We start from the raw sequence: 19497 nt of genomic DNA, 5'->3' as shown, positions 1-19497 counted from the left end.
TTAGAGTTAGACATAAACAATAAAAGGGAAAGTAGGTTTTCAGAAAATTCAAAATGGTTGAAAGTATAGATATATATGAGATATATTTTGTATTTTTGGGATTTACAGTAGGATTTTGTTTCTAGTTCCAGAGATTGCGCTGATGATACCCAAATATATTTGCAGATCGGCAATAACATCTCTATTGATGTAAAATAAATGAATACATAAATATCCTTAGATGAAGGCAAAACCAAGGTGATTGTTTTTGGCCCACAGACAATTTGCAGGCCACCAATATAGATAAAAATTGTGATGGCACACCCAGGTGAAAAACAAGTGCACTTCCATAATGTACTTAAAGTGCTCTATTTTCACGCACTAATTTTGTACTTAATATACTAAAAATGATTCTTTAGTACCTCTTACGATGATCTAAGTGTGCTCAACTGTGCTATTTTGAGACACCATGAATATGAACTAAATTGCGCACTTGAACCCATCTTTCATACACTAATACACTCAAGTGTACTACAAGTGGTAACTAAATATATTTTTTTAAATACAAAGATAGCAAGTTAAAAGTGCATTTTAGTTCATACTCATGGTGTCTCAAAATAGCACAGTTGAGCTAAGAGGTAAGAGGTACTAAAGAATAATTTTTTGTATATTTAGTACAAAATTAGTGCGCGAAAATAGAGCACTTTAAGTACATTATGGAAGTGCACTTGTTTTTGACCTGGGCAGTGCTTTGGAACTTCAATCTCGGAAACAGCGCACTTTGTGGTTTGTTCAAATGCTGCTGTAGTGAACATGTATCAAAAGTGGTGCACGGATGGCCAAACAACAAACTGTCTTCCAGCCGTGTGTTGTCTACAGCTCACTGATGTCTGTCACGCGTTGCTCACAGCGACTGCAGGGCCACAGTGCAACAAATGCCCAGCAGTTACAACAGTGGTGACCAGGGCAATGTGTCCCAATCAAAAAGCGGGTTTGCACTATATCACCACCACCCTGCAATATATGGGACCTGGAGGACCTCCTTTAGCCCGCAATACTGTATATCCGAAAGGTCTCCTGGGGTTATCTGATACCATAATGTCAACATTATGGTACCAGATACCCATCGAATCAGTGCCTCGCCACAAGGCCACTACTTTGTGGGCTAAAGGAGGTTCTGCAAATTATTAGATAGGTGGTCATAATGATAATAATACACATATACATATACATATATACACAGTGGATAGAATAAGTATTGAACACTGTCACCATTTTTCTCAGTAAATATATTTCAAAAGGTGCTGTTGACAATTTTCACCAGATGTTGATAACAACCCAAGTAATACAAAGAAAAAACAAATAAGTTCAAAAATTAAGTTATGTGTAATAAAATGTAATGACACAGGGAAAAAGTATTGAACACGTGAAGAAAGGGAGGTGCAAAAAGGCATGGAAAGCCAAGACACCAGCTGAAATCTATCAGTAATTAGAAAGCAATCCTGCCCCTCGTCAGTGAAAATTAATATTAGCTTCAGTCCCAACACCTACAGTACCAGGATGATGAAGATGAAATAAGGGTGACAATGATCCCAAACACAGCCAAGGAGACTCTCGATTGGTTTCAGAGAAAGAAAATAAAGCTGCTAGAATGGCCAGCCAATCACCTGACTTGAACTAAAGGTCAGAGTTCATAGAAGAGGCCACAGAACCTTCAAGATTTAAAGACTCTGTGGAAGAATTGGGCCAAAATCACACCTGAGCAATGCATGCGACTAGTTTCTGCTACAGGAGGCGTCTTGAAGCTGTCATTACCAACAAAGGCTTTTGTACAAAGTATTACATACATTTCAGTCGTTCAATACTTTTTCCCTGTGTCATTCCATTTTATTACACAGAACCTAATTTCTGATCTTATTTGTTTTATTTGTATCTATGGATTACTCGGGTTGTTACCGACATCTGATGAAAATCAGCAGCACCTTTAGAAATATATTTACTGGGAAAAACAGTGATGTATTCAATACTTAATTTACCCGCTGTATATATTATTTCTGTCATGACAACTCTTGGAGTGATGTGCATGGTAATGTACATGACAATGTTAATGTGTTTGGTCATGCTGGAATAGATCTGCTACGCTGCTGCGGCAGAGCAAGTACTGAGACTTGCTACTGCCAATACATTCACAACATGCTGCTGTGCATGAATCACCTCGTAGGTAGATCTATACAGGTGGAGCTGGGGAAGGTGGAGGGTTTCTGATGCACGCTGCAAACTGCTACAGCAAGCGCTAGTCATACATCTGAATGTTGAGCAGCGAGCTCATTGGCTACTGATACAGGAGAGATCCAATCAGCTGTGACGTGCTGATGATGTCATTATGTCATACTGAGTTAGATCTATCGGACTGCGCATCTAAAGTTTCATGCCAGAACTTTGTATATATATATATATATATATATATATATATATATATATCGAACGTTAACAAATGAGGCTTCAGTATTTAGAGTAAACAGGAGTTTCCCCAATGCATGTCAATGGGATACTCCTTCCCGTTATCTCAGGAATCTGAGGTTATGTTACTAACCAGAGCATTTCTTAGTGTTTGTGCATACTTCAAGATCATTAATTATAAAGTTATTAAAATCAACCCAATGTATACAGGGATGTGCAGAGAGTTTCTCAGAGACAGGGGCTCAAATATAAAGTGTAAAGTATATGCATACTGTATATATACACACGCACACAGTTGCAATCAAAATTATTCAACACCCTTGACCTGCGAGACATTTTGTTGCCAAGAACATTTCGTTAGAACAACTGATCATTATTGAAAAAAGAAGAAAAAAAAAATCAAACTGGCTCTAAACATTAATGTTCAAAATTATTCAACCCCAAAAGTCAAATTTGGTGCAGAATCTTTTATTCTTTATTACCTCCAATAAACACTGCCTGACTGTAAGTACGTAGAAGCTTCTGTCACCTCTCTACAGCAATGTTGGTTCATGGCCTGATACTTCAAAGAATCCATGATATCCTTCATACAGTCAAGATTCCCACTTCCTGCACCACCAAAACACCCCATAACAGGGCTGGTCCACCTCCATGCTTGTGGAGATGGTGTTCTTCTGCTTATAAGCGTTGCCTTTTTGCACCAGACATACTGCTGATTCATGGGTCCAAAATGATCGGTCACATCACTCCATAAAACGTTCTTCAAGAACTCCACAGGTCTATCCAAATGAAGTTTAGCATGTTCAAGTCAGCCTTTTATGTTCACAAATTGCTCGCCTCTAAATTGCTTCAGAATGCTGTTGCCAGATTTCTACAAGAAAGCTGTAAAAGCAAACCCATCTCTCCTATTCCGAGGGCTCGGTCCCATTTAGAATTGACTTTAAAATTCTCTTATTTGTGTGCAAATCCCTTCATAACTCTAATGCTAAGAGTCTGCTAAGTCTAAGATCGAGTGATCAGAACCTTCTTACAGTCCCTCACTCAGACTGAAACATAGAGATATTGTTGGATATTTATTGTGGATTTCGATTCAGTTCTGTCTTTTAAATGTCCATAACATTTACTGTGGCCCTCCGCACAGCACTTTGGTCTGTCTTGCGGCTGTTTTTAGAAAATCAGTACAAATATCAGGTTCCATCACCTTTTTCTCATTTTATTATGGGACCCCAATGTAAAAAAATCATTTTTGTATTGTTTAATAATTGCTTTCTTGCCCTTACATCTCAGTGATAATAGACCGCAAGGGGGCAGGATTGAGCTGGTTATGTTCAGCAGTTACAGCCACCATTGGTGGATTCTGTAGTTTTAAGTTCAGTGTGTTATTTGGTAGGCTATATTGCAGTCCAAAAGCAGTGAAATGTTATACGTTTTACCAGTGGGTACATGACAAAGATGGCAGCATGCAGACTGTATACTGACCAGCTGTACCAGTGTACAAGTGGAATATGCCTGTGTCACTCACACAACCCCTATGGCATCTAACAAGAACTGATTAATTTACATGTAGCAAACTGTATAATTATTGTTACAATCATTTACTGGCATACAACACCTTACGATTATGTTAGTACAGCACTAAAATAGTATGAAATTAATTTTGCAGAGAGATTAGTCTTTGATGTTTTTTTGTGGTAAAATTAATTAAAATAACTAGAGTAGACAACAATAAGAAAAAGATCTGGAATTGACGTCTTTGTTCAAATGAAATATTGTACGATGAAGTTGGATTTAAACTAAATATAACAAACATTTGAGCTAAATATTTGGTTTCACTTTATTTTGATGGTCCCTTTAACACATTCTATTGACTATAAGTAATGTTGCACCTACATTTCTACTGACTCTCATTAGAGTGTTAGTAGTGTATTAGTTGACTGGTAGGGTTAGGGTTAGATTAAGTTGACACGTTCTTTCAAAGTTACTTATAGTCAGTAGAATATCTGTTGGGAGACCAACACAATAAGGAGTGAGTAGATATGAAGCAGACAGTCTACTAATACTCTTATGAGAGTTTGTTGACATGTAGTTGCAACATTACTTAGTGTCAACAGAATGTTCAAAAGGGACCATCAAAATAAAGTGTTAATATTCTGTTAATAACACTTGAGCTAGCAAAAGCCATATCACACAGCTGAGCATATAAATTAAAAATAATCAGTGGACTGAAACAAATAAAAATGAATTTAATTAATCTTGTGAAACATTTGAATTTGATTTGAAGTGTAAACTTGAGGGTGTAGGTTCCCATACAGTATTTCCAAATACTGCCGCTGCCTCTTTATACTGTATCTAAAATCATCTCCATCAACAACAATTAACTCCTGTAAATGACAAGAGCAGGTGAGAGCCTGAGGGACACTCTTACACACTCCGCCGATCAGCCGAGCTGCTCTGATAAAGATCCAGGTCAGGAGTGACTCTCAGACTGCTAGGAAAGCATTTATAAAAGATAAAAGTATTTCCCTTTCTTTTTTATGTTGTGCTCTGAACATGCAGATATTTACAGGTATGTATTTGGCAGGTACATTTATCCCAAGTGACTTAAACTGGCATTCAAGGTATACGTTTTATAAATGCATGCATTGCCTGAGAACTGAACACATGACCCTAGTGTTGGACTTGGCTACACCATCATATGTTCATAGCTGCTGTATTTAAGCTACAGAAACAGTATACTTTAAAAGGGATTTAAAAGCAAATCTGCCTAGATTTGTTATAAGGTTTGATGATGAATTATTGATCATCACCGAGTTTAAATAAGCAAAACATTACAGGTTTTGGTACATGGATTTTAATGTGCAGCACTTTGGTGTGCTCTGTAGCAATTAAAAAGCTTTATTAATGAAGCTGTGAAATCAACTTCAAGTTATATATATATAGGCCTATATTTCTTCATTTGTAGCCATTTTAAGTACCGAGATTTTCTGAGATTTATGTATATTTACACAGATTGTTTAATGAAGCTTAGAGGTGGCATGAATGCATTTACCCTGCAATTACAATTGCATAAATAATGCTATGAGATTAATGTTTTTTTAATCAGGATAATGAAATGAATACGAATAAAGCCAGTAGGTTGCGGCAAGAGTGAGGTACTGATGCTGAATTCGAAATGCCATACTACTTTTATTATTTCTGCCATTTGAAGACATGACAGAAAAATAGTAAGAGTAGTGTTGTAGTATGCTATTTTGAATTTAGCCCATAGTCATTCCTTCAAATAATTAATTCAAACAGCTGATTCATTCAGGAACGAATCAAGTGACTGTCTTTAATAATTCACTGAATTATTGACCTGTTTCATTCCATCATGTGTTGTTCGGAGACACACTATCAAAAAAAATAAATAAAATTAATTAAAAAAAAAAAAAAAAAAAAAACAAACAAAAAAAAAAAACTAAAGCCAATATTGACAACATAAACTGTAACACAATATTAACATCTTGTTTATTTATGAAGCTGCTCTAACCAGTGCTGCATATATATATATATATATATATATATATATATATATATAAATAAATAAATAAATAAATAAATAAAAGGACACATTTTTCACAATTAATTGTACTTGCATAATAAAAAGTAAGCTTAACTTTACAAATACACCAGTGAAACGAAGAGATAGAGGTTATTTCATTTAAGTAACTTTGGGGCTAAAATTAGCTTTGGAGTTTTTTTTAAAGCTTTTAACTTATTTATCATACTTGTGTCATAATATCCTAACTATCAAAGGCTCTGGGACACATCAAATGTTAATGTGAATTTCTGAGACCTGTTTCCTGAAATTCTGCAGCAGCTGATATTACCATCTTGATCTTTAACAATGTGTTGTTTTTATTAAAACACTTTGGTTGTGATCATAGACAGTGTTGTGATCTGGTCATATGTCTTTTCACAGATAAGGACAAGGACAGATGACCATAGCTCTGACCAGTTACATTCTGCTGAAATGGTCTTCATCAGTGCATTCACTGAAGGTCAAGTTAAAATATCTGAGAGTGCAAACTTGTCATGCAAAATATTGTAATGTGAAATTTGACAATCTAAATGAAACTCACATTTATTCTATTCAATAAAGACTGCTATATACAATCAATTAATTAAGGCCGAAAAATGCATACAGAGTCTCACAAAGCACAACAAATATTGCAGGGGTTTCTCAAAACCATCTTTATTCTCCTATTCACCTTAGGTGCAAATGTCATCACTGTCATCATCTTTTGCCAAATCCAGGATTATTTTCTAGTGCAATGTCTCTTCCAGGATATCCAAATCACATCATGATCCAAACTCAAATTCAAGGCTCCACTGTCACACAGCAGGCTTGTGCAATACGTTCTTTTTGGTTAAAAAAACTAACAAAAACAAAAAAAACTGAAGAACAGAGAGAAAGTAAAATACATTTTCTTGTCATGTTGGACAACTGATTCACATTCAAAATTCACTTATTCATGCCACCAGCATACTGTGGACTAATCAGGGAAATGTTAACTAAGACACATAGAAACAGAAGTACATGTGCTGTAATTGTTTCTGGGGATGCATTTCTTTCAGTTCAGCTTGGTGAGATCTGGTTGGTTTCTTTGAATATGGGCTTTAGATCCAGTAAGGATTGCTTTTTGTGATTGGTTGTGCTGGATTTCTTTGTTGTTGTTGTTGTTATGATTATTATTAGATAGCATACATTAGTTGTCATTACCATGGTTAAACAATGAATTTGGAATGAAGAAACACACTAAGGAGAGATCATTAAAGAGACATTGTTAAAAAACAGGACTCTGGTTTTTTGTTTGAGAATAGTGAGAGATTTTTGAGAAAAGACAGTCTTTTGTTTCCTTGTTGTAAAACTGCTCAAAAATGTTCATATTGTGCATATAACATGTAAAAAATATCTGCAGTCTGAAAAAATACAGCCTCTTTCCTTTACACCATAAATATCTTTATTTTTGTAGTGCGTTTGTGTTTTTTACCTGTGCTCTGAGAGGAAATAGTATTAACTCCCAGCTAGTCTGTGCATGCATGTGTTGATCTGTGGCCAGGGTCCAAAATTAGCATTTGCCAAGTGCTGACACCAAGAAAACAAAACCAAACTTGGCTTTGTCAAGCGCATAAAACAATACACATAATGCATGATTTAAATCGAATTGTAAAAACAAATATATACAAACTACTAAAATCTACTGAAGAATAATCTGTCACAGATTGTGGTTTTCATGCATTTATTTATTTTTTTGCAACTAAATTAATTTGGGGAAAAGCTGTAAATGAAATTTTACGCAAATTTAGCCTGGGCATGTTTGCATGGGACATTCTGTAAAGCTTGTCTGAGCAAGCAACCATAAGGTGTTGAGGAGCTTGGTGAAGAGTAAACTGGCAAGTGTGGCAAAGTATTCATTTTGGACCCTGGCTTGTGGCTCTTACTTCCCTCTTTCCATAACACTCTCTGCGAACACATTGATTGTCTGTGCAATGACTTCGAGTCTGTTGAATATCTACGTTGGCGTGTACGTTTGTATGTGTAATCCAAAAACATGTAAAACCACTGGAGCAATTCTATTGCTTACAAAAGGCATCACTATAACAAAACACTGATTGAACATGCTCTGCGTTTTGAGGTGAGAATCTGAATTCATGTCCAACTTTCAACAGCAAAAACAAAACAAAAAAAAAACAGTTCTGGCGGTTCCTGATAATCAGTAGAGGTATGAGATTCAAACTCTCTTGCAGCACACAAGGACGTCTCTAGAAAGATTAAAAACACTACAGTAAAAGAGGAAAACCAGGACAGAAACGAGAACGGCTGAAACAACAATCACAGACACATCCGAAAGCATCCCTGTTTGTCGCAGGGTTGACCACTGACCTCAGCGTTTTGTGTATTTGCGCTCGTCAATCGCCCAGACGATTGGGAGGTTAACTGACAGCACTCCCGGAGGTATAAATCGGCAAACTCATAGCACCAACAAGTTCAAGCAGAAGCATTGCCTTGGTCTATCGTGTGACAGCTATAGAAGAGAAGAAGCGTTCAACTGAATAGAGTTCCATCCCTGCGGGTCAAAGGATCTAGCGACGGATGGGTAAAAAAATCAGGATCCCACGTTTCCTCCGAGCAGCTCGACAAGACCAAACAGAGTGAAACGGATTTTCAGGGAGGTTTTTGGCACCTTAATAGAGGCATAATGAGCTAACATTAGTGGCTGCTGGCTAGAGGCTCTCTTTTCTTTAAGAGCTAAAGTTGATGGAGATCAACATTTGAGATTAAAAAAAAAATTAAATAATGAATTTCCTCATTACGTGAACTTGTCCAAAAGCTTTTAGGTGCACTAATAAAAGAAACAGGATTTTACTCAAGGGCACAACCACCATCAAGACACTGGCATGCCACCTTGCCATTTAGAAATTTCTGTTTTGTTTTTTTCAGAAAACAGTTCTGATTCCAAAACCCAGCGAGCTGCTTTGAAAAAAGCGTATGTAGGCAACACAAAACAGGATGCATCACAAATGCAACACTGCCTTAGAATTTAGACAAAAATGGTATCTTATGCAACTTATAAGCTACACCAATTTAAGCCGACTCCAGGTTTTCTGGAGACCACCAACAAACGTCTGAAATGCGAGGCAAATGAGCGATGATCGCATAATGTGTGTTATCAAAGACGTGATTTGAGAGAAGCACAGATGTATTGCCAATGCCCAAAAATGTTTAGCAGGAGAATTTTCTGGACCTGTCTGTGACTCAGGCTGTGTTCCACTCCACTTTTAGACACACACTCGCAAACTTCCCCAAGCACTTCCCCTCGGGGGAATCCCTGCAGCCATTTTGAAGTGCGTTCCACTTCGTGAAGTGGACGAGGGAAGTTTACAAGGACAGACCCTCGACCCCTCGATTTTGACCGAGGGAGCGAGTCTGCTTCATATGCACGCTTCAGGCTGCTCCATAGACCACAATGCAACACGATTATGACGTTGTCGCAGATTTATACAACTCTATAATATTTAAATGAATTTGTTTATACATTTATAACAGCCCAAGCATACCTATACATAGAATGCTGCACCAAACAAATTAATAAGGAGAAAAATGTAAACCATAACCCAACTCCATAGAGCATTCTAAGTGATCAAGGGTTCAGGACGTTCCAGTTCAGCCCATTGCAAGGGTTCAGCCAGCAGTGTGCACTCATGCAACGTAACCAATGACATACATCCGAGTAAACAAGACGGAGGGAAGTTTGCGAGTGAAGGGAATAAAAAACGGACTGGAATGCAGCCTCAGAGTCTTGCAGCATGTTTTGACTGGAAATTACATCAGTGATTCTCTGCATCACTTCTCATGCATGCATTTTGTAAATGATATGCTTTGTTGGAGATTCTTCCTAATGAAATGTTGTGCAAATTCAAAAGACAGTTGTGTAGTGTGAAATTGAACAGCGATCCGACAACTTTGAAAATCCTGAAGGCATTATAAATATTATGCCTACTGTTCACATGACCGTTTTATTGCTCTGAGGTTATTTTCTGGAATTCTCAGTGGGTTCTACAATTCTTTTTTTTTTTTAAGATGTTTCCCCTAAAATGTCGAAGAAAGCATGAGATGCGAATGCACAAGAGTACAGAGCGATAAAATTAATGTGAAGAACAGTGAGGAAGATGAGATGTAATATTACTGCGATTTCACTCTTCAAGAGCAGCAGGACACAACCTCATAAGACGTTGATATTTGGTTAAACTTCGGTTGCAACGTCGGGTGAGAAAGCTAATGTCAATGTTAATTTGATGTCCAACTAACTAAAATCCAGCATCAAACACTGACGTCAACCTGATTTTCATTCTCAACCAAAATGCAACATCCGTCTGACATCAACCTGACGTTATATTTGACGCCCTGTGCCTGCTGGGTCAAGTCACAATTTGCTTTCCATGTAGTGATCTTGTCTAGAACACAATTGCGATATTCAAGAGCCCTTGTTTGTGATTTCGCTTTTTTATGGTCTCAATATAAGGATGCTCCTATTATGTCTTGAAATGTTGTGTAGGTAGGCAACTCACTGGGGTTTGGACCAGAACTATAAACAATCAATGGCTTAATGTGAGCATGAAAAGATCTTTTGACCAACAGATAAGGGACGTGAAAGGAAACCAAATATTGCTGTCCTCATTCGCAGTGTGGTGTTCTTTGTCTCCTTTCTGAGGCCTGACGTGTGACACGAAACCCCAATGCATAGTTCATTCATCTCCATTAAGCGGCATCAAAGACTATGATCAGAAATAAAACAATTTAACATTGGAAAAACAAAAAAACTATAGTAACAGAAAGCTGATTTTTCTTTTTACAAAGAGTGAAAGAAAAAAACTGTAACGCTATTCACATGTACCCGCTTTGTAAAAGGAATGGTTCCATTCAAAATAGGCCAGAGAGCTACTCCTAAAACTACGGAATGAAATGACGCTCAGTAGTGCTAGAACAGAGTCATGTGACCGGGAACAGGGAGACGGAGTCTGAGGGAGGTCGGATCTGTGGAGGTTGTGTTGGTGGGAGCAGCTTGGCCTGACTGGTTGGCCGTCAGTCTTCGAACACTTCCAGGAAGAGGGGCGGAAAGAGCTCCGTGGGACACTCCACCTTCATGTGCAGGAAGCGGCTGGCATGGCAGGCACCAATCATGCGCAGGTCTGTCACCTTCATCAGCAGCTTGGGCCAGAAGTGAGCCACCTTGTGCTTGCGGTAGTTGATGTAATGTTCGAAGGCCAAGAGGAACTCCTCCTGACAGCGCTCTATCCGTTCTACGCTCGTTAAACCTGGACGATCTGTTGGCGAAATAAAGGGGAAAAGATGACGGGTGAGTTTGATTTTAAAATGCATTCAAACCGTTTAACGGGAAAGTGAAAATTCTGTCATTAATTACTCACCCTCATCTCATTCCAAACCCGTAAGACCTTCGTTCATCTTCTGAACACAAATTAAGAAATGTTAAGAATACTTTTTGTGCGCAAAGAAAACAAAAATAACGACTTTATTCAACAATTTGTCTCCTCCGCGTCACACTATAGCGCCATTTTGGAGAGTATCACATACGTAAACAACGTACGCTGTTCTGTGTCAGCAGCACCGTTTACGCTTTGATCTGAACGTAAACAACGTATTCGCGTACATACATTGCATATGTTGTTTGCATATGTGATACTCTCCAAAATGGTGCTATAGGAGGAGACGAATTGTTGAATAAAGTCGTTATTTTTGTTTTCTCTGCGTACAAAAATATTTTCGTAGCTTCGTAAAAATAACGGTTGAACCCCTGATGTCACATGGATTATTTTAATGATCTCCTTGCTACGTTTCTGAGCCTCGATCGTGTTAGGATCCTTGCTGTCTATGGAGGGTCAGAGAGCTCTCGGAGTTCATCAAAAATATCCTAATTTGTGTTCTGAAGATGAACGAAGGTCTTATGGGTTTGGAACGACATGAGGATGAGTAATTAATGACAAAATTTTAATTTTTGGGTGAACTATTCCTTTAAATAAAGCAAGGGCTTGAAGGTGATGCCTTGTGATTTTATCATTCTTTTTCTTGTTCTATTTTGAGTCATTCAACTTCCAGAAGAAAAGTATGTGTAAAGAACAGCCTGTTAATAGCTTTTATTTACATGTTGTTTTAAAGGGGTAGTTCACACAAAAGTCAAAATTAACTTTGATTAGCTGCAAATATGCCCACAAAATTTGTGTTAATCAGAATTTGCACTGACTGTGTCCTACTTAAACGCAGTGTTGGGGAGTAACTAGTTACATGTAACAGTGTTGCGTCATTTAATTACAAAATAAATGTAACTGTAGTCTGTTACAGTTACTGAATAAAAAATGTGCAATTAAATTGCAGTTACTTTTGAAAATGTTAACAATTACAAAAGGGGTTACATCTGAATATTTTCACACACACAGGTTGGGTTTCCATGTTTTATGGGCTCATTCCATAGGTGTAATGGTTTTTATACTGTACAAACTGTATTTTTTATCCCCTTACCTTAAACCTATGCCTCAGGAAACTTTCTGCATTTTTAGATTTTCAATACTTCATTTTGTGTGATTTATAAACTTGTTTTCTCATGGGGACCAAAAAATGTCCCTACAAAGACAAGGATTTTGGATATCGCCATCTTTGTGGGGACATTTTGTCCCTATAACTTAGGGTACACCTGAACAATACACACACACACTTAATTGATTTCTTTATTAAATTGCATTCACTGCTCTAAAATATCTGTAACCAATGTTTCAGGAGTTTAGGATACAGAATATGCTTACTCGATAGCTGTTTTATTTCCTATTTGGGTTTATGAATATGCTTTATTTTTAACTTTTGAATATTTTTTTTTTCCATAGCATTGTTAGATGCCAGTGTTTCCTGTCATATCTATGCAACGATTTGATTTTAAAAACAGTATCACTGCTATTGAACTGTTTCTTGTTATGATTATGATCGTAAATCTGTATGTAACCTCAGAATGCTCTAAAAGTAAAAAGAGGTGCTAAAGTCTGATTTTGTAGTGGCTGTGCTTTAAAATTAAATACAGTGGGTACGGAAAGTATTCAGACCCCCTTAAATTTTTTACTCTGTTATATTGCAGCCATTTGCTAAAATCATTGTAATTTGTAACCTATTACATTTACAAAGTAAACTTAAATGTGGCCAAAACCGGTGAAAGACAGCAAGAATTTAAAATTAGGCAACTCTAGATTTCTGTACACAAAATTTGAGTCTAAAATTACTGCTCACATGATGACGATTTTTCCCCCTTTTGCAAAACCTGTTGATTGCCAGCTTTCAGTGGCTCTGAAATGAATGAATGAATCCAGCACATTCTATAATGAGCTTCATTGGCATAGAAAAGAGGGAAGTTTGGCCAGTAAACAACGGCATTTTAAATACTAAACACTGTAGTGGAACAACTGTTGCCTTCACCTGACTGCAAATCTGTGCCACCAGTGTGCTAGAAATTCAAAACTTGAAAAAAAAATCCATGAAGAATTAGAAGAGACTATTGCAATCTAGTTATTATTAGTTTTTGCATGACCAATAACAGCTGACTTATTACAGTAAAAATATTCCATGTGTTAATGCAAAAAAATAAAATAAAATAAAAAAGTCCTTTATGACACTAGTTAATTATCAAAAAATTACACTATAGTCATTGATCAGGTTCGCCCAGCTGTAACACTGGACAATCTGTTTAGACGGGCAGGAATCGATACTGTACAGGACTGGACGTGGCCACTGAAGTCTTTACCTATTGATTGTGACATTCTCAGTTGAAGTGTAATCCTGTTTTAATAGCGTTATTAAGTGGTTTCCCCTCAGTGGCCTGTGTAATCCTGGGTAATCGCACTCAGGAACAGCCGCTGCAGCTGGCCTAATAGCTTTTAAACAGACTCCTGGTGGAAGTCACGGCTAGTATTGACAACCGGCATTAATCGCTCATGAAGGAGAGCAAAGACCCCTCTTTATGAGGTTCACCAGATCTAGTAGTTCATAAGATTTTTTCACTGCTCAAAATGATTATTTTAGTTATAGTACATCCTCCTTTAAGACATGCATGCTTCTCTCTGACTGCATTTGCACGCATAAGGATATTCAGGAAACACTTCAGTATAGGGACCAATTCTCACTATTAACTAGTTGCTTGTTAGCATACCTATTATTAACATATTGGCTGTTTATTATACTTATAAAGCACATATTCTGCATGACCATATTCTACATCCCTAATCCACCGAATACCTCAATTTAACAACCAACGCACTAACTATTAATAAGCAGCAAATCAATAGTTTACTGAGGCAAACTTTGTAGTTAATGGTTTGTTAATAGTGAGAATTGAACCTTAAAATAAAGTGTGACCAGATATTCTTATATTTATTGCAATTTGGTCATGTTTTGATTACGAAGGTGCCACATAAATGTGCTTTAAGCCAATTTACCATTAGCCAATATTTCGTAAGTGGAAATCCAATTAATTTTTTCTCATAATTGCAAGATATAAACTCAGAATTGTGTTTTATAAAGTCAGAATTTATTATTATTTTTTTTTTTACAATGGCCTGTTTATATCACGCAATTCTGAGAAAAGTCAGAATTGGAAGAAAAAAAGTCAGAATTGTGAGATTCTATATAAATGCTCTATTGCAAGAAAAAAGTCAGAATTGTAAGAAAAGTCAGAATGTTTCACAATTGTGAGTTTATATCACGCAATTCTGAATTTCTAAGCAGTATCTAGCAATTATGTCTTTATATCCTGCAATTCTGACATTATAATTCGCAATTGTGAATTTATAACTCATAATTACAAGGTTATATCATGCTATTCTGAGAAAAAAAAACAAAAAACGCCAGAACTGTGAGATAAAAAGTCGCAATTCCATTTTTTATATTTTTTTTATTCATCGTCAGAAATAGAATTCCACAGACATTTTCCTGCATCAATTGGAATTTTGGACCATGTAACATTCTTAGGATTTTTCACTGGAACAAGAAACTCATAAAGAAGAGCAGAGAGATTATATTTAAAAGGGCTGGTTATTGTGTGAACATGCACTATATCGCCAAAAGTATCGGGACACCCCCTTCTAATGGACAGGTTTGGCTACTTTAGTAATTTCCGCTCTTCACCAAACACCAATGACTTGTACAGACACTAAAATGGACAAAAGTATTGGTACACCCCCTTCTTTAGAACAGAAAAAGGCACTTCCAAAACTGTGGCAACAAAGATGGAAACATAATTCATGTGTTTATCTCTGTTGCAACAGTTTTAGAAGTGTCTAAAAATGACTGTACCATATGTCATTGTTATTTGGTGATGAGTTTTTGGCTCAAGGTCTACATTTAAAGTCGCAGCAGATGTGTTCAGCTGGGTTTCTGCAGACCAGTCAAGTTCTTCCACACTGACCGAATCAATATTTTCTTTTTGAACCTTGCCTTATACACAGACGCATTGTCATGTTAGAATAGAAAAGGGTCCTGTCCAAACTATTGCTATAAAATCAGAAGCATACAATTCCCTAAAATATCATTATATGCTTAAACACTAAGATTTGCACTCATGGAAATTACTAAAGTAGTCAAACCTGTTCATTATAAGGGGGTGTTCCAATATAGTGTATTTTACCATAATGGGATGGACAAGAAAAAGAATGAATGATTTGATTGAAAGTGAAGATGGCACTGACCGGAGGAAAGCAAAATCACGGCTTGTAGCAACGCCACCTCCGAATCATCCAGGTTGAAGGAGGACAGCGAGACACCCAGATCAAAGATGGCGTCCGAGACCACGCCCAGACCCCCGTTCTTGAGCTGGCCCCGCGTGACGGCCATCTCCCCGTTCAGCGTCAGAGTCTCGCTCTCAGGATCATATCGCACTGCCGCTCGTAGAGACATGATCTCCATACAGCAGCCCTTCAGCAAAATGATCTGGTCCTCACAAGGCAACTGAACAAGGACACAAATTACACTTTAATCAGTCATCATATGTACTGTTGTGTATCCAAATATATAATCTCTTCTTTAAATGATATAATTTCCTAATTTTGATGCATTTTTTGGCATATTTATTACTATTTGTATAGCCACAGTTGTACAAATACCAAAAGTATGGTTAGTGTAGTAAATCCATGGTTAATTTGTGCATGGTTTAACTATAGTAACCATTTTTTGTTTTATTTATTTTTTATATATATTAATTGGTGCTGTCAAACGATTAATCGCGATTAAATCGCATCCAAAATAAAAGTTTTTGTTTACATAATATATGTGTGTACTGTGTATATTTATTATGTATATATTAATAAATACACACACATACAGTATATATTTTGTATATGTATACATTTATATTAATACAATTTATATTATATATAAATACATTTAATTTATAACCATAAATTTTTTCTTAAATATATATACATACATATATATATATATATATATATATATATATATATATATATATATATATATACATATATATATATATATATATATATATATATATGCATGCATGCATGTGTGTGCATTTATATATACACATAATAAATATACAAAGCACACACGTATATTATGTAAATAGAAACATTTATTTCGGATGCGATTAATTGCGACTAATCGCTTGACAGCACTAATATAATTTTTGTAAGGGACATTTTTAAAAGTAAGTTAGTCTCAGCCATGTTCATCACGTTGCGGTTCCCTTAAACGTTTCCGAGGTGGTCTGTGCCTATTTGCAGTGCGTTTCTTTATTTGCTTGTGTTGTGAGTATTTGTGTGTGTTGTCAAATTGATGAAGATGTTTTCTTAATTTGCATGTGTTTTTTTCATTTGCAGAGCGTTGAGCTCTCTTGGCCACCGTACATCGACCCGCTTTGACCAACCACTTGGTTGGATGCAAGCTCAGTTTCATTCCCTGCGTTTGATGCATGGTACAGCGGTCTGAAGCGCCGTTCTTACCTCACAGAACATGGGCAGCTTTTTGGCAAAATCCACAACACGAGTGATGGCGGGGGTGATAATTTTTGTAAACTGACTGAAGGCTTCTATGTCCACTTTGCTCCCCTCTGGTGCGTTGACGATGGGCGCAGAACCGATGTCCTCGGGCTGCAACGACAGGAAGGGGAGGGGCATCGAGCTCAGTAACATAGGCACTTACAGGAAGCGGACAATCACAGAGACGAAGGTGTGACACAGCAAATCCTCATTCCCCTCTAAAGCACGAAGAAGGCCAGAGATACAGCAAGACACGTCATTGAAACAAGAGTGGAGCCCAGTTATTAAGAGGGAAAAGAGGAAAGATGAGAAACTTAAACTAGAAGAAGATCAGAGCAGAGAAGCGTCTTTGATATCTCCTTCTGTGGGGAGCTTATTGACTAGGGTTATCCACTGATATTTGAATGTTATTTTATATTTTCTTTTTTTAAGATTTGTGCCCTTCTGACCAGAAAAATGTGACGTGAAAGACAGAGCAAAAAAACAAAAACAAAAAAAAAAAAAAAAAAACAAAGCCAGACTAAGGGTCAAATGAAGACTGGGAGCTGAGTACAGCACAAAATCAGCCTGATGTTCCCCTTTGACATTAGTCAATTATTCAGCTTTCCTCTTCTGTGTACACCTTCTTTCTGACACAGCGAGCAGAGAGCTACACAAACACGCCAAACAAATGCCTTAAGCGTTCAGCACGTCGATTTATCCGCGAAAAAAAAAAAAAAACGTGACAGAAATGGAAGCAGCTGAGAATTTGAGAGAGCGTTTCTTTTGGATAAAAACATAAATAAATGTGTTTGCTCTGCTGGTTCTTACCTTGGCTTCCTTCACCCCCACTGCACTCTGGTCAGAAGTACAGAATAAATTACATGTTATTTCATTAAGTAGCATTGCTTCCTCGACCTGTTGGGCAATCAACAGGGATCGTGAAGTTTCAATGAAGAACCCGAGTCAAGTCAACTAAAAAGAACAAGTTTAAACTGGACAGGTGAGAGTGCAGACAGAAAGTGACAGTGAGATATTAAGTTTGTGTGGAGTTTCCATGGATTTCGAGGCTTTAAAATAATCTTGTATTACATTACGCACGGAACAACTGCGCATAGATGTCTTTGATGTTTTACTGTGAAATGGTTTAGGAAAACTAATTTTATGTTCTACTACACAATTAGGACTGGGTGATTTTGGCTTACTTTTTTGTGTTATTTTTAGCCCTTTGACAAACATTTCATGATATTTGCATGCTAATCTGAAGTGGTTTAACAGTCTGTTCAAACAGACACTGGGCTTCATTCACAATTCAAAGCTATAAGCAGTGTTGGGCAGTAACTAGTTGCATGTAACTACATTGCATAATTTAATTACAAAATAAGTGTAATTGCAATCAGTTACAGTTACTGAGAAAAAATGTGTAATTAAATCAAGTTTAATTGATTTCTTTCATATATTGCAGTGACTGCTTTAAAGACACCAATGTTTCAGGAGTTTAGGACACAGAATAGGCACATGCTTATTCAAAAACTCTTTTATTTTCTATTTGGGTCTATGTGTGTTTATTTATTAAGATCAACTTTTTTTCCCAAGGCATTGTTAGTCCATCTTGTCGTAGCTATGCAAAGATTTGATTTCAAAAACAGTATCAAAGCTGCTAAACTATCTCGTTATGTTTTTAAATCTGTATTTAACCTCAGAATGATCAGTTACATTACTTTAACAAAGTAATTGAAATAGTTACACTTTTAGATAGGGTAACTTGTTATCTGTAACCTATTACATTTCCAAAGTAACCTTCCCGACACTGGCTATAAGGTTTGTTAAAACCATTTAATTCAATGCAACAACTTCTGTAAGATTGTTTTATGAATAATTCAAATAGAGATTCATTCTGCGTCAGGTGTTTTATGAATGAGGTCCAGTTTTGCTATATATTTAAAATGTTATTAAAAAAGTAAAAATCGAATTATATGGACCAATATACTATATTGATGAGTAATATTTACATTTTTATAATTTTTTTTAATTGACTTCCGAGAATATTTTTGAGCAATGTTAACAAATCTCTGAATCAGAGTTCTGCAGCAGACAGAAATGAATTGAACTTACCAACTCTAATGCATTTTTTTCTACTGAAGAATAAGTGAAGTTTAATTGAACTTGTAGCGTTACCGAAAACAATAAAAAAAAAAAAAAACTTATGTTGTGTCTTGCTGCTCATACAGAAAAACTGCAATTGCATCTGGTTCCTCTAGTGGTGTAGAAAATACACACTTCAAATCAGAAAAGCTATTAAACCAACTCTATCTTAATGCTGTAACATTACAGAACTGAAAAGTAAATGTAATGGCCAAATAAACGGCAACTAAACGTCTCATGGAAACCCACAGCAGTGTTAAAAGAGTCCTCAAACAGAACTTCAATCTGTAGAGGAGAGTTAGATTCAAGAGAACAATTAGAAACTGGGTTAGAGAAAGACAGAGA

The 19497-nt window shown here is 36.6% G+C and overlaps 1 protein-coding gene across 4 annotated transcripts in view; it reads right to left on the bottom strand.

Moving 5' to 3' along the window:
• Window positions 1–6223: 6223 nt before the first annotated feature.
• The window catches only part of LOC131526168 (thyroid hormone receptor beta), a 114199-nt gene continuing 100925 nt past the window's right edge, over window positions 6224–19497 (bottom strand). For 3 of the 4 annotated variants that reach the window (XM_058754308.1, XM_058754310.1, XM_058754307.1), the window contains 4 exons: window positions 17839–17865; window positions 16993–17139; window positions 15721–15979; window positions 6224–11307 (listed from right to left, as the gene is read on the bottom strand). In XM_058754308.1, the coding sequence (XP_058610291.1) occupies window positions 11066–11307; window positions 15721–15979; window positions 16993–17139; window positions 17839–17865 (675 nt within the window). In that variant the 3' untranslated portion in view covers window positions 6224–11065. The remainder of the gene's footprint in view (window positions 11308–15720; window positions 15980–16992; window positions 17140–17838; window positions 17866–19497) is intronic. The other variant, XM_058754311.1, reaches the window with a different exon arrangement.

The sequence above is a fragment of the Onychostoma macrolepis genome, chromosome 19 (assembly GCF_012432095.1).
Source record: "Onychostoma macrolepis isolate SWU-2019 chromosome 19, ASM1243209v1, whole genome shotgun sequence".
Classification (NCBI taxonomy): domain Eukaryota; kingdom Metazoa; phylum Chordata; class Actinopteri; order Cypriniformes; family Cyprinidae; genus Onychostoma; species Onychostoma macrolepis.
Note: the sequence above shows the minus strand (reverse complement) of the source record. Positions and strands in the feature narration are given on the sequence as shown.